General features: G+C 41.8%; 1 protein-coding gene across 2 annotated transcripts in view; it reads left to right on the forward strand.

Annotated features, from left to right (window-relative positions):
• The window catches only part of LOC123751082 (ankyrin homolog), a 138078-nt gene extending 123405 nt beyond the window's left edge, over nt 1-14673 (forward strand). For both annotated transcript variants that reach the window (XM_069333154.1, XM_069333148.1), the window contains 3 exons: nt 3964-4021; nt 11731-12104; nt 14021-14673. In XM_069333154.1, coding sequence (XP_069189255.1) covers nt 3964-4021; nt 11731-12073 — 401 coding nt within the window. In that variant the 3' untranslated portion in view covers nt 12074-12104; nt 14021-14673. The remainder of the gene's footprint in view (nt 1-3963; nt 4022-11730; nt 12105-14020) is intronic.
• Nucleotides 14674-15500: the final 827 nt, after the last annotated feature.

The following is a 15500-nucleotide window of genomic DNA, read 5'->3' on the forward strand; positions in this document are numbered from 1 at the left end:
TGATTTACCGCACATTCTTATGAGCACGTCACACAATGTACACACACAATACCATCACTTTCATGTACAAACTACAGCAGGCCACTTCTCATTCCTCAACGTATATGCCAGAAGCCAGAAACTCAATGTAACATTGTTCCCAGATCTAGACAATCATGGGACAATATACATGGGAGATTTTAATGCTAGACATTACGCTGGGAGACTTTACTAACAACGATAATGGATGCAAATTTATCAAATATGTTTATGACAATAGATTAACTGTGCATACTACGGATACCCAAACTCATTTATTGGGAGGCAAACTTGATTATGTAATGGGTAGAAACCTTGTGCAAGATAGGATGGAATGTTCGTTGGTAAATCACTTAGTTAGTGATCACTATGCAGTTTCTGCTTCCTATGAGGTACAGTGTGATGTACCTAATAGACATCAGAGACGGAAAATGAATATTCCATATGGATTGCATGACCACTTTATTAATTGTATATCAAATGGTATCAAGATTACACAATAACGAATGCACAAGCCTTCTCCAGAGATCTCGTTGATACGATTACTACCTACTACGACACATGGGTGTGTTGGGGAACAGGTCGTAAGCCTAGCAGAAGTGGGCAACACCTACCACCACCCAAGTGGGTCCTTGACCCCGTATTTGTTAAAGAACATGAACGAGTAAAGCAACTTGGAGATACGTACAAACGAACCAAAGCACAAGGTGACTTGCATGCATTTCTAGTTGCAAATAGAGAGGTGACAGACATGAGCAACGTTATACGTAATAAACATTGGGAAGAGTTCCTACAAAGTATAAACAAACTTCAACAACACTTGTTGAAGTTTGGGAAAAGATACGAAAAATCTCTAGCAGCAGTCCAACCAAACTACTGCACCACAGCCCACTAGAACAAGCAAGCATTCTCCTTGATCAATGGGCACTAACTTCAAGCTACAACTCACTCCCAATTAACATACAGCAGAAACTTAATGACACGCCCCAACAGACAACGAACCATCAATCTTGCCTGTACAGCTATCGACGTGTCGGACTTTAATGATGTAACTGAATGGGAATTAAATCATGCACTAAAAATGGGAAAATCAACTGCTCCTGGAGAGGACGGTATTACTTACAGTCTACTGAGATTAGTCTCACACGTACCAGGTAATCCACTATTAGTGTTGTACAGAATGAGTTTACGTGAAGGAGTATTACCTGATGCTTGAACAAAGAGTGTCATTGTTCCCATCCCCAAACCACACTCAGATAATTATAGACCCATATCTCTAACATCGTGTGTTTGTAAAGTGCTTGAACGTATTGTTCTTAACAAACTCATGTATCGTATACTGGGGCACCTGTCACCCCAACTGTTTGGATTTATGCCTGGGCTCAGTACACAACACTGTTTTGCTGAATACTTCGCTCATATTGAAGCTTCCCCTCAAACAATCTTCATCAAACTAGCAGCAGCTTTTGATACAGCAAACAGAGAAATCATACTGGAACAGCTTGCCGAGCTGGGAATACAAGGAAAATTACTGAAATGGATAAAGGGCTATTTGTCTAATCGAACAGCATATGTTTTATTTAATGGTGTTAAAAGCACAGAGAACAAACACTTTGAACTGGGAACTCCACAAGGAGGGGTCCTCAGCCCCTTGTTGTTCAACGTTCTGATGCATAAACTTATTAAAGATCTTCCAACTAATAATGAAGACACTGTCATTTGTTATGCTGATGATATATGTTTACAGGCTGCCTCCGAGCCTAGAATGCAAGTTCTGCTCGATGCTTTTGCTACTAGAGCTGAGGAATGTGGCCTCCTTATCTCTGTACAGAAAACTCGTGCCCCTCATTCCATGTGGTATTCCACCACCCAATTATCATATAGATGGGTGAGCACTTGAGAACTGTGAGTCTTATAGATACCTTGGTGTCCCCAATAACGACCCTGGGTACCTTTCTTCTCTCAAGAGGAGACTGTGGGAGAGATTAAAGCCCTTGCGGGTCCTTGTTGGTGTCAATCATGGAATCAACGTGAGACTTGCTAGAATGTTTTTGTATCATTTATACGCTCTGTGATTGACTACAATGCTCTACATCTCACACTGTATACTAACAAAGAGCTGAAATCTCTTGAAACCTTGCAAAATGAAGCTATGCGTCTCATCCTTGGGGCTCCAAAGTCCACGAGAATAGTTAATATGAGAGCAGAGTTAAAATTACCTACCATAAGTGAGAGAATTTTGTCTATTAGCAGAGTTTTCGCTGTGATTAGCAATCAGTTGATTTTGTAAATGCGCCCAAGAAAGATAGTGTGCACTCTACATTATTAAAACAGTTAACACTGAAAAACATGACTGAAAGTACTCAGAGTATGGGTAACGACGTGTATCAGTGCTATACCGACGGCTCTGTAGAAGAAAGTGGAAGATGTACCGGATGTACATGCAATATATTTGAACAATCTTCTCTCGTACATACAGCAATGAAGCGCGTCAATGACTGGGCAAGCACAACTCAAACCGAACTTGCAGGCATATACCTTGTCACTGATTTTTTAAAGGACAAAGGCAGTGGACTTATATACTGTGACTCGTAGAGTGCATTCCTGGCCCTGAACGCACATAGTAGTGACACCCAGAAAATAGTCAGTGATATTCGAATGAATGTTTTAGCTGCTAAAGAAAACAGATTTGAAATTAAATTCCTATGGATACCATCACATGTTGGCATCTCAAGGCATGACACTGTTGATATGCTTGCTAAGACAGCCTGCAGAAAACCAGTGGTAGAAATTAATATGGGTGTTTCATTAGCAGTGACAAAGAGAATACTTAAACAAATATCTAATGAAGGTCTCACAGACCTAACAAATTCACAAAGACCGAAAAGTTGTAGCATTAAATATTATGATAGATATCGTTAGGAGACATTCACATATGGGACTAATAGAACAAGAACCCGGCAATGTGATGGTATAGTGGCCAGAATACGCCTGGGATATAGACGTATCTGGCAGCTTTCTCAAAACCCAAATGCCGAGTACACAATGTGTCAACTTTGTGAAAGAGAAAACATGCACTCTCTTGAACATTATGTTGTAGAATGTCCCATACTGACTGACTTTCGCCCTCCTGGGCTAAGGTGTGCTGAACTGTGTAATTAATATATGAATACTGGAACACTTGATGATATATTGGACTTGTACCAAAGATTAACCATGTAATGTATCAATTATACAATGTATGTGATGTAACTATATAACCGGAGCTTGTAAAAGCACCTTCATCACCTTCAGTGATTAAGTGCTTAATTGCACACTAGTTTCTCTATCAGCTATCTCACCCTGTCAGAGTAAAAGAGACAAATGTATGTGAATGCATGTGTGTGTATATATGTCTGTATACATGTATGTATATATGTATGTGTACGTATATGTGTATGTGTGTGTATGTATTTGTATGTGTATAAAGTATATATGGAAGCTGATCAGAATTACAATTCACCTTTGTAAATGCATATTAATGACACTATATAAAAGACACATCGAACACTTTATGTAGGGCATACGTAAATCTGTGTATCTATGTATTTACGTATGTAGGTTAGCTTAGCATTTTAAAAGCACCGAATTACCTTCTGTGGTTGAATGTTCAAAAAACCCTTGAACTATATGTTTAACACATCTCTAACCCTGTCCATGGAGGACTGAAGAAAATGTATATATGATGGTTGGCATTGTACATGTGTGGCCACGTCTGTGGTAGAAAATAATAATAATAATAATAAAAAAAACTACACCCGCTCACTACACAAACACACACTACATCAACAGAGTACACCCGCACACTACACTTACACACTATACCTGAACACTATTCCAACACACTACACCCACACTACACTACCTGAAGCCTACTCGTATCTTATCGAAGAATGATTGTTTCAGCCAAGCTGGATGGCAGTTGTAGCTACGGCCAGGACTCCTACCCGCTGGGCGCCACCAGGTAAGTAGCAGCCGCAAGCATTACCCTACATTCATTTATCTACATTTCGTTGGTGCCCGGAATATTGTGTCGTTTCCCCTCCACCCCCTTCTAACCCGTTCCTCAATTTCCCCATCTCCGCTCATCGCCTTCTTCTCCCGTTTTCCCTCCCAGTTCTATTTTCCCCTCTTCACCCTTTCCTGAAGAGAGCGTGAAGAATGGAAAAATTTCCTTTCATCTTGTTTATTTTCTCCCCCCTCTCTCCCTACCCTTCCCTCTCCCCCCCCCCATCTCCCTATCCTTCCCTCTCACCCCCCCCCATCTCCCTATTCTTCCCTCTCCAACCTCAACCAGACTCACTTTTCCAATTATTTACATGGAAGGGGTCCCCGGGCCCGTAAATTGAGGCTCTTTGGAGCAATTATCTGTATCAATAGCTGATACTGGAGATTTGGGAAAGGGTCCGTCACCGTGCAAATCCAATTCAAGATCATAAGGCTGGTCAGACCGGTGAATTGATGGGGTACACACTTCGCACACAGTTGAGTGTGTGCGAAGTTGTCCTAGGATGTCGGCCGGTGAGACGTTGCCGGATATTTCAGCTAAAGTCTCGGCGGTGGAGAGAACGGGGTTCTCCCGGAGGTTAACCTTGACCCTGTGCAATATGGTGCAGGTGGGCTCTGGACCACAGGAGCTTGGATTGGCAGCAAAGATTGATATTTGTAATGAATGTGATGTGGAGTTGTCGGTGTCACACTCAGGCCGAATGTCTCTGTTGTCAGTCAGGTGGCAGGTCTGTTGGTGCTCCGAGGTCTCTTCTGCCCTCTCTCTACCCATTCCCCACTCTTCACTCTTTCTTCCACTCCTTGACCTCTACAACCCCCATCCCATTGGTCCCCCCCTTCGTCCCTTCCCTCCTATTCTCACCCCCCCTCCCATCCTTCTCTCATAAAATTATTACGAAGTATTGAAAAACCTTTATTGGTCTCAGAGAATAGATTTACTTCATTTTTGTTTATTAACACGTTTATGTACATCTGCATTTGTACAGCTGCCCTGGACTATATGAAGGTTAGTATAGAGCACGTCAAAAAACTAGCTACGTGATGATAAAATCCCCATTACTCAGAATGAATAGCCATACAAGGCATGTGATAAGTAGTCTACACTGGCAGACACAGGGTGGAGTATGAGGATATCATGAACACAAGAATGAATAATGTAACAGTGATACTAGAAGTCCCCCCCATCTCACAGGATGGTTAGTTATGACAGTTTTCGAGTATGCGATAAAGCATACGCACATTACAACCCCGATTTCATTTCAGACTTTTGTGCAGTTTTATAAAAATCCCACATGGGGTTAAGGTTACAAACTCATATTTCTTAAAGCATTTAACTTAAACTACCCCAAACAGCCAGTGCCCATCCCGAACCCCAAACCATTTCACCTACAAATTTGAGTGAGGCTTGCCCCAAGCTTCTAACCTCCAACATTGGATGCACAGACAGACAAAAGGGCATACTCTCTCATGGATATACTAGAGGGTTACCCGGCGTTGTTTACGTCTGTCTGTCTATCTCCACTCTTTCTCAGTCTCTATGTGTATCTATCTCTCTATATTGATATCTATCTAGTTTTTTCTGTTGCTATCTATCTCGCTGTCTCTCTAGCTACCTCTATCTTTTTACCTAACTACCTCTATCTCTTTATCTAGCTATCTATCTCGCTGTCTATCTAGCTACCTCTATCTTTTTATCTAACTACCTCTATCTCTTTATCTAGCTATCTATCTTATATCTTTATCTAGCTACGTTTTTATCTCTTTATCTAGCTATCTCCATCTTCCCCCTTCGTCCTGCCCACTTCCCCCTTCACCCCCTCTTCCTTCCACCCCACTTTCAAATCCACCACCCTCTCCCCTCCACCCCCCTCTCCCCTCCACCCCCTCTCCCCTCTACACTTCCTTCTACTCCTTGCTTATCTTATACACATGGGTATCATCTACGATTTGCACACAGTAAAACGTGCATGCTATTGATAATAATGAGGACACACGTGTCACCTGAGTGTGTCCACTAAACATGATTATTGTTAAAATATTACATGTTAAATTTTCACTCTATTATAATATTTACACGGTCATACACATTTTGTACACTGTCACATAGACTCTGTACACTCTCACACACACACTCTGTACACACTCACACACACTTTGAACACTGTCACACACTGTGAGATTATTTATTGTGGGTGACACTATTACTAGTGTCCTAAGTCAGAAAAGACTTCTCAAGCCAGCCCTTTAAATGCCAGATTTGAGATTAGATTTCAAAACAGAAATAAATGCCAAGAGCAGCAGCTAGAGTCCTAATCCTTAGCACTCTTATCCACTAGGTCGTTAAGCTCCTCTACCACCTATGACGATCTTAAGGGTAACTAATGGGTTCTGGCCCCCAATATAATATTCAGTGATAATGGCTATGAATCAGGTTCGAATCCAGAAGCAGGTATTCATTAAATGCAAGGAATAGTTTAGTTGGTTGCATCATGGGTGAGACAATAATATTGGAAGTTATTGACATAACGACACTTTTCTTTTGGCAACAATAACATTTATTCACCAAACGTAAATGTAATACAAGGCACAACAATCTTAACGTTATGTTAAAGTAATTTAGTAACACTAAATACAGCTATCCAAACAGCAGTATAGCAAGGATTCCTATCCTTGCAGTTCTTAGTTTAGTATTGATTCCTATCCTTACCGCTCTTGGTTCGTAGAATGAACTAGACTGAACAATAAGGGTGCTCACTCGGACTCAAGATGCAAATCAAAACAATTACAACAAAATAATTAACAACACTGTAAACGCAGCAAGACGGGTCACTGCGACAGTCTCCGGTAACCCTCTCAATTACGTTAACATACGTCTCTCAGGACGACACTCAAAACAACAGTTTGATTTAATTACACTAATTAGTCTTGTTGATTAATTACTGTCTACCAAACAGTCAACAACAAAGGTGATCTACGTTAGTTACAACCTGTCTCTCAAATGGTCAAACAATAAAATCAATAATTCGCTAACCATAATTACTCCGTCACTAGGACCAATTAAACACTCAGTGAGTGAGTAATTACAATATTTACAGTCAGTTAACTAATCAAGAGTAAATTAAGTTAACTCAACGCTGTCACTTATCCGAGCTTGCCAAACAAGAATATGTCTTTTCACTTAATTATGTATATTACACTAATTAACTTCACTGATTCTTAAATTAACAATTTAATTAAAGATCACATAAATTCCTAGTCGTGCAGACAATCAGAACACGGTAACACTAGACTACACGTCTCAGTGCTAAACTATAACACAGCACAAAATCACAACACAACACAATCACATAATTAATCATGAGGATATTAATCAATAAATCAGGGTATCACAACAGATCACCCCTTACCTCTCTGGAATCACTGGTTTCTCCTGAAATGATACAAAGCATTCGCGTGTAAATCTATAAACAGAACGGTATAATATTGAACCGAAGCACACTACAACATAATGGTACTGTCCTGACTCAGAGTGTATTTATGTGCATCACATACACAAATGTGGGATGATGACGTGCACGTCATGACGTGCACGTCGTGCACGTTTGACGTGCACTTCCAGTATTTCCACAGACGTACTGTAGCCGCCCCTTACATGTGTTTCCTCGACTATGCTTCCCTCACCTGTACATGTGCTATGGGACAACGTCCAGCCGAAAGTTGTTGTAAAGCCAACAATAGAAACTCAAGCACAAAAATCACAATGATAATATTTGAGTTCTCACATTAGACCAGCCATCTCATTCAATCTCTCCTCAAACATACAGAAACGAATACTGCAGTTGATTGAAGATCCACTTAGCTCTCTCCACACGTGGTTATATGAGACCACATGGAGTATGACCCGGTGGTGACACAGGGTGCTGAACAGATGATAATTAGTCAGGCGCCTCCGGCACGGGGCATGGTATGACACAGTGAGGAGAGCTGTGTAAGCACTATACCCTAAGTTAGTTTTCTCAAGAGAGAGAGAGAGAGAGAGAATATACCTGTGGTCACACGGGCGACCTACCTCTGCAATTTGTGTTTTGGTCCACTCTCCTAGACTCAAACTGTGGGTGTGTCAATCCAATGTGTCAGACAGACCGCCAATATTTGTTCTGCCCTGAGGGAGTTGAGGATTGTGGGACTTTAACCTCCACAAGAGAGCTCTGGTTGTTGCACCAGACTGTTGCTTGGGTACAGGTGGACAACGTCCCCAACCACTCCCTGACTGAACAAACAACGAGCCTCGTCAACCACACTCCCGCTACCGTCAGTCGACAAGCAATGGACCCTGGAGTGCTTGTAAGTTACCTAAGAGATCACCCTATATGCTTCTTGATCTTGGAGAGGGGTTCAGCATCATATATTTAGGGGTGCGGCTCCAACACCGGCCTCGTTGTCTTGTGTACACACACCTTACTCGAGCCGCAGTGTCTCCCCACTCTCACCTTGTTTGAAATGATATCCTAAATCCCCCTTTCGTGAATTAGTATCTTCTGCCTCCCTTTCCGCAGCCATGATTCTCTCTCTCTCTCTCTCTCTCTCTCCCTCCCGCTTGCTGGGAAATCTCACCAAGACAAGAGCGAAAGCCAGTTAACATCTACATTTAATATTCAGAGAAAACATACACAATATATGTAATAGAACATTATCATACAACACTCTAAACTGCTACAACCCGGTAGCATCCCAATATTATATCCTGGCCTTACCAACTGTCCATATCAAGTGGCTGCTCAACTCTTGGCTTACCACTTACTTTTCAATCACCACATGGGGGCTGAAATCCCGCCACAACATTACTATATCCTCAGCCCTAAAAATATATGATACTCTGCTCAGGGCTGAAACACCAGAAATATCTAAAAAGTATTCCCCAACAAAAGAATAAATCAATCTCTCACCTTACACTGCGTTTTACATGCTTGAATGCTTACAATGCTTGTAAGCATTCAAGCACTCCCCTTATACATTTATGTGCCTACCATGAACCTTTGTTCTGCTCCTAGAGGCTCACTTCCAATGTATATCACTAGGTCCTCCAAAATATCAAGAAAGGTACTTTCTGCAGTTCTCCCAATCTGCTGTACAACGAAAATCCAACATCAGTGATGTTTCACCACTGATTCCACGGAGACACATATAACTCCTCTGCACTGCTTGAAGTTAACTCCTCGCTCTGGAGTTCTGCTTTACCCCAGAGTTCCCTATACACTTCTTCACTAGCCTCATAGTTCCTCCATTAACTTCTTCTCTAACCTCGAAGTTCCTCCATCAACTTTTTCTCTAACCTTTACGTTTCTCCACGAACTCCTTGCCAAACAAACCAGCAATTCCATCACCATGTAATACAATTTGTTTCCTAACAAAACATAATTAAATATATTCACAGAAAATGAACTCTTCCATCCGACATTTCTTTAAACACTAATGCGTTGCCACAACGGTCCTCCCCCATCCTGGGCAAAGCCACTGTGAGAACAGGTCTCGACGTATCGCTGGGAGGGGAAAGGGTCGCAGCCCTGGTCGCAGGTTGGGAAGCTTCTCCCCTCAGTCATTCACTGACTTTCAGCGAGGGTGGACGTATCGCCGCTCCCTCTAGCATGTCCTCCCAGCTTTAACAACTTTTTTTAGCTCACTGTCTTAATAAAATATCTATCCTACATGTATAAACATTTGTCATGATCGCTAGGCACACGATCAAGCACAGGCAACCACTGTAACAACTGTTATATGAGCTAACTGCAGAAATCTCTGATGAGAGGACGCTCACTCACTGGAGCTCAAACATGGCTCTCACATAGGCCGCCCCCAAAATTGCTCTAGGACTGCTTCACAAAGCTTCCTCCAGTTCACAACTTGAGTTCACAACGTCGCCTGGCAGGCTCCACAACAGACTTGTTCTCGTTCTCGTTCCGTAGACTCGTTCCAACCAGACTACAAGAGTCATAACAAATGTCACACACACTGTACACTGACACACACACACACACAATGTACAATATCACACACACACTGTGTACAGTCACACAAAGTATGTACAGTCACACAGACACAGTGTACACTGTCACACACTATGTTCACTGCCACACACACTATGCACACTGCCACACACACACTATGTACAGTGTCACAATATTTCCATGTCTATGCACCGCATTCCACACTCAGCACTTACCAAGTGAGTGATATGCACTGAAGCAGTCAGCGACACACCAGGCAACGTTGCATTCTGTGTATCAACTCCATACTCATTTTCGCTTCTTCTGACTTCTTTGAATGTGCTTTCAGAAAAAAGTACTTATGATGACCAAACCACAACTCAGAAGATGGAGAAGCGACGATGTTTCGGTCCGTCTTGGACCATTTTCAAGTCGTCTAATATCACACGACTTGATAATGGTCCAGGACGGATCGAAACGTGTTCGTTTTTCAATCTTGTGGTGCGTGGTTTGGTCATCGTTTCTTCCGCCACGTTATTGTGACTCATCGTCTGCAAACGCACTCATGTATTCGTTTATCAAGTCTTCTGTACCTGGTGTGTAAAACTTCCTTCCTGGCCAAACTTTACTTGCAACTGCGACACCTGGGTAGGACTAAAATTGCGGATAAGTGGTTTGTTGCCACAAAGGCTTGGTGCCTTCTTTTGATAAGTACTCACTATAATTAACTCTGGAATTATTTTTGTTGTCCGGTGTTGCACTTTCTCCAGAGCAGCCTGGTCCTTCTGAAATGAGGTCTCCATGCTTGGATACAGTAATCCAAATGGGCGCACACCAGAAATTTGTAACTGGATCACTACCTTCTTCTCTTTAAAGTCAGAGGTACGCTTGATTATTCCAAGGGTTTGGTTTGCTGTTCTGACTGTTGTTCCTAACCTTTGTGCAACTTTCATTGAATGGTAGATTTTGGCTGAAAGGTCATTTTCTTTATCAATCTGCTGCAATGTAATGTCATTATTTTGGTATTTATGACGTGAGTTTGCTATTCCCTACATGCAAAATCACGCATTTGTCAATATTAAAGAGCATTTGTCAGTCATCTGACCTTTTGTGGAGTTCATGTAGATTTCTTACAAAGTAATGTCTAAAATACCACCCTAAGCAAGAATAGATTGTAATCAACAATTTGCCTCGTGAAATATTTCACGACGTGTATGGAATCTAAGTTACTGTCAACCGCTAGGCAGGAAACCCACTCATTGAGCATAAGACCCATACATCTTACCAATGAGCAAATACATTAGATCGAAGCATATCTCTGTTTTCGCCGGCTCCACAGATGGACTTCTATCAACAATGAACGTTAGTTAATTTGCACACATGATGTCACAAGACATCACAAGTTCCCATTTCATTATGTATGAGTCGTTGCTCAGCTCACAATTAAAGATATGTCGACCTTCGTGTCGCAACATTATATCAAATCAAATCAAATCAAATGTTTATTCAGGTAAAAGTACATTCATAGAGGATTAGTTACAAACATAATGTTGGATTTATAGATAGAGCAAGTACATACAATACCTAAAGTCACTAGTACGCATAGCGTTTTCGGGCAAAATATCAATTTATCCTTTTGTCTGGCCTCACTTGGATGTATTAATGAAGTTTTCCCCCTTAGATTTGAGTCTTGCAGTGAATGGAAGTGTAACAGCAAGTGCAACTGGGAGAACACTGGCAATGAAGACCCAGCGTGTGCCGTTACTGTTGTCCCCGAGGGTGGTGATGGTGGCGACACTGATCTAGATTATGGTGGTGACTATAGTACAGACAATGACAACGGTGATTATGGTAGTGGCATGAGTTGTGCTTCTGGCTATCAACTTAAGTGTTGCCGGTGTTGTCAGTGCGAGGCTATAACATCCACCACGCATGTCGCACCTGCTGCCCTTAAGAGAGCCTTGAGCAATGTCTCAGCCGGTGCTGGAGTAAGCGGTGATCGCCGTTTTTACATCGCTCCATAAAAAGACCATCCGTCTCCAACTCTTAATACTGGTAGGTCACCTGTCATAAGATTCCTCATGGTTATCTTATATTAAACTTCCTTCCCTCCATCCCTCCATCCCTACCCTTGCATGACTTGGGAACTAGGTCAGAAATCCATGCCTCAGGACAATAGTGCTGAACAACACTGGAAGCAGAAAATAGCTCGGATGCCCTCTGGACCAACCCCTGATTATCCCATTAGAGGGAGAGTGTTACCACACTAAACACTCTCATACATTAATACTGTTGCAGGAACTGCGCCTTACTGTTAATAGTGAGAGGTGGCTGTTAATAGATAGGGGTGGCGGTCACGTGTCCCAGAGTAAAGGAAACTATGCCACAGATATTACCTAACATAAACTGTGAAGTGCAGAGTATCTCCATCCTTCCTGTGAAGGTGTCCGTATTCTTCCTATCCATTACTAGACCTTTTCACAGTTACTAAAGAGGTTCAACTCATCCGGTGTTTGTAAATATTTTAGGATTATATTTCATTTGTTTTTTTTTATGCATTTTCATAACTTATATATAAAATGATTTTAATTTTATTTATTATTATTTTATCATAATTACGATTTACATTAAGTTCAATAATTTCCTGTAATGTATTTACGCGTTGTATAACTTTCCACGGCTGTCATTGAATGTCTGATCTTGTTTCCTAAATTATTCCATTATTGCACTTTACTCCTCCTCCTTCCTGCACTCATCTTCCCTCATTCTTGCCCTCAACTTCCCTCATTCCTGCCCTCAACTTCCCTCACTCTTGCCCTCAACTTCCCTCACTCCTGCCCTCATCTTCCCTCATTCCTGCCCTCAACTTCCTTCAACTTCCCTTATTCCTGCCCTCAACTTCCCTCACTCCTGCCCTCATCTTCCCTCATTCCTGCCCTCAACCTCCCTAATTCCTGCCCTCAACTCATTTCCTTTCTGTCCTCAATCCCCCCCCCCCCTTCCTGCCCTCAATTCTAACTTTCTACTCTCAGTTTCCCATCATTGTTCCTCTCAACCCATAACCTTCCTATAGCCAGCTATGAGAGAACCCATAGTCTTCCTATATCCAGCCATGAGAGAACCAATAACCTTCCTATATCCCGCCATGAGTGAACCCATAACCTTCCTATATCCCGCCATGAGAGAATCCATAACCTTCCTATAGCCAGCCATTAGGGAGTCCATAACCTTCCTATAGCCAGCCATTAGGGAACCCATGACCTTCCTATAGCCAACCATTAGGGAACCCATGACCTTCCTATAGCCAACCATTAGGGAACCCATAACCTTCCTATAGCCAGCCATTAGGGAACCCATGACCTTCCTATAGCCAACCATTAGGGAACCCATAACCTTCCTATAGCCAGCCATTAGGGAACCCATGACCTTCCTATAGCCAACCATTAGGGAACCCATAACCTTCCTATAGCCAGCCATTAGGGAACCCATGACCTTCCTATAGCCAACCATTAGGGAACCCATAACCTTCCTATAGCCAGCCATTAGGGAACCCATGACCTTCCTATAACCAGCCATTAGGCAACCCATAACCTTCCTATAGCCAGCCATTAGGGAACCCATGACCTTCCTATAGCCAGCCATTAGGGAACCCATATATAATTTTTGCTCTATTTATAGAATTGGAGCCGCCTGTAAATGTGTGCATTTATTGTTTGTGTCTGCCGAATCGAGCTATTAGTTCTTGGACCCCGCCTTTCTGACCAATCTATTTTTCCTCTGTTATATCTACTACATATATTTCTCTCTAACATACACACGCACACAAGGTGAACAGGAGCATAAGGGTGAAAGACACTTTGCCCATTTGTTACCGCCTCAACCGGGAATCGAACCCGGGCCCTCTGGATTACGAACCCCAAGCACTGTCCACTCAGCTACGAGTTGAACCTGTCTCAATTTTTATATTTCAGTTCCCTATCCCAGGAAGGTTATCGCAAGAAGGTTATCCTGGGAAGTTCTTCTCGGAAAGTTCATCACATGAAGTTCATCCCAGGAAGATGATTCCAAGAAGATCATCCCACGAAGGCTACCCCAGGAAGGTCATACCAGCTAGCTCATCAGGAAGGTCACCCCAGGAAGGTGATCCTCCCATGAGGGTCAACCTATAAATGTTATCCTAGGAAGATCATCCTATGAACGTTATACCAGGAAGGTCATCCCAGGAAGGTCATTCTAGGAAGGTCATCCCAGAAAGGTCATTGTTTCGAACCTTGCCACTATTAAGATATATTTTGTGTAGAGAAAGTTTATGCAGCAATTTACCTAAAGAGAGAGAGAGATAGGTTATGAAAGAAAACAAGTGTGTATATGTTATAATAACAATTCATTACAGCAGATTGATGAAGAAAATGACAATTGAGTTAAAATTCACCACTCACTGAACGTTGCACAACAGGTCAAAAAAGCTAATCAAACCCTAGGAATAATCAAGCATACCTTTGACTTTAAGGCAGGTAATGATTCAATTGCATAAATCTTATGTAAGTCTCCCACCAGATTACAAGTTTTTATGTAATCTCACCAACCCATTGTACCTTCTAACAAATAAAAATTATTATTATTATTGTTATTATTATTATTATTATTATTATTATTATTATTATTATTATTATTATTATTATTATTATTATTATTATTATTATTATTATAATATTATTATTTATTATTAATATTATTATCTCTGCTGCGCCTCCATTTGGATTACTATATCTAAATATGGAGACCTCTTGAGAAGGACGTAGCTGCTCTGGAGAAAGTGCAACACCGGGCAACAAAAATCATTCCAGAGCTAAGTCATCTCACGTAACGGTTGAAGTTAACATACTGAACAATTTGGTGGATGATGATCCGGAAATTGTCTTCAAAAGTTCAGATGTAACACAAACAAGGAGCAACGGTTTCAAGCTCAACAAGCCACAGTTTAGGACTGACAACAAGAGATGCTTCTTCACCCACGGGGTTATAAACGCATGCAACTGCCTACCCGCCGAAGCCTCAAAAGCTAAAACTTTGTAAAATTATAAAGTATAGCTTTATGGTGCTGTTCATGGAGGCAGCTGGCTGCTCGGAGGGCTTAGAGCGTTGGTATCACTCCGCCCATGAAACTAATACCGGCAGACACGTGTTTATTATGGATTACAAGTAGATTATCTGTAAATAATATTAACCATTCCTTGTAATTATGGTCCCCGTGGCGCAGTGGTAAAACACTCTCCCGCCCCCCCCCCCCCCCCGCGCTTCGCGAGCACTTTGGCCTTGGTTCGTATCCTGGCTTGTTAGTTGCTTTATAAGAATGTATATACTCTTGTATATATAAATAATAAATAAATAAAAAATGTGTCGGGGGACAGAAAGCCCTATTCATACACGTCAGGCTTATATAGCGAGGGT

This window comes from Procambarus clarkii, chromosome 4 (genome assembly GCF_040958095.1).
Source record: "Procambarus clarkii isolate CNS0578487 chromosome 4, FALCON_Pclarkii_2.0, whole genome shotgun sequence".
Taxonomy (NCBI): Eukaryota; Metazoa; Arthropoda; class Malacostraca; order Decapoda; family Cambaridae; genus Procambarus; species Procambarus clarkii.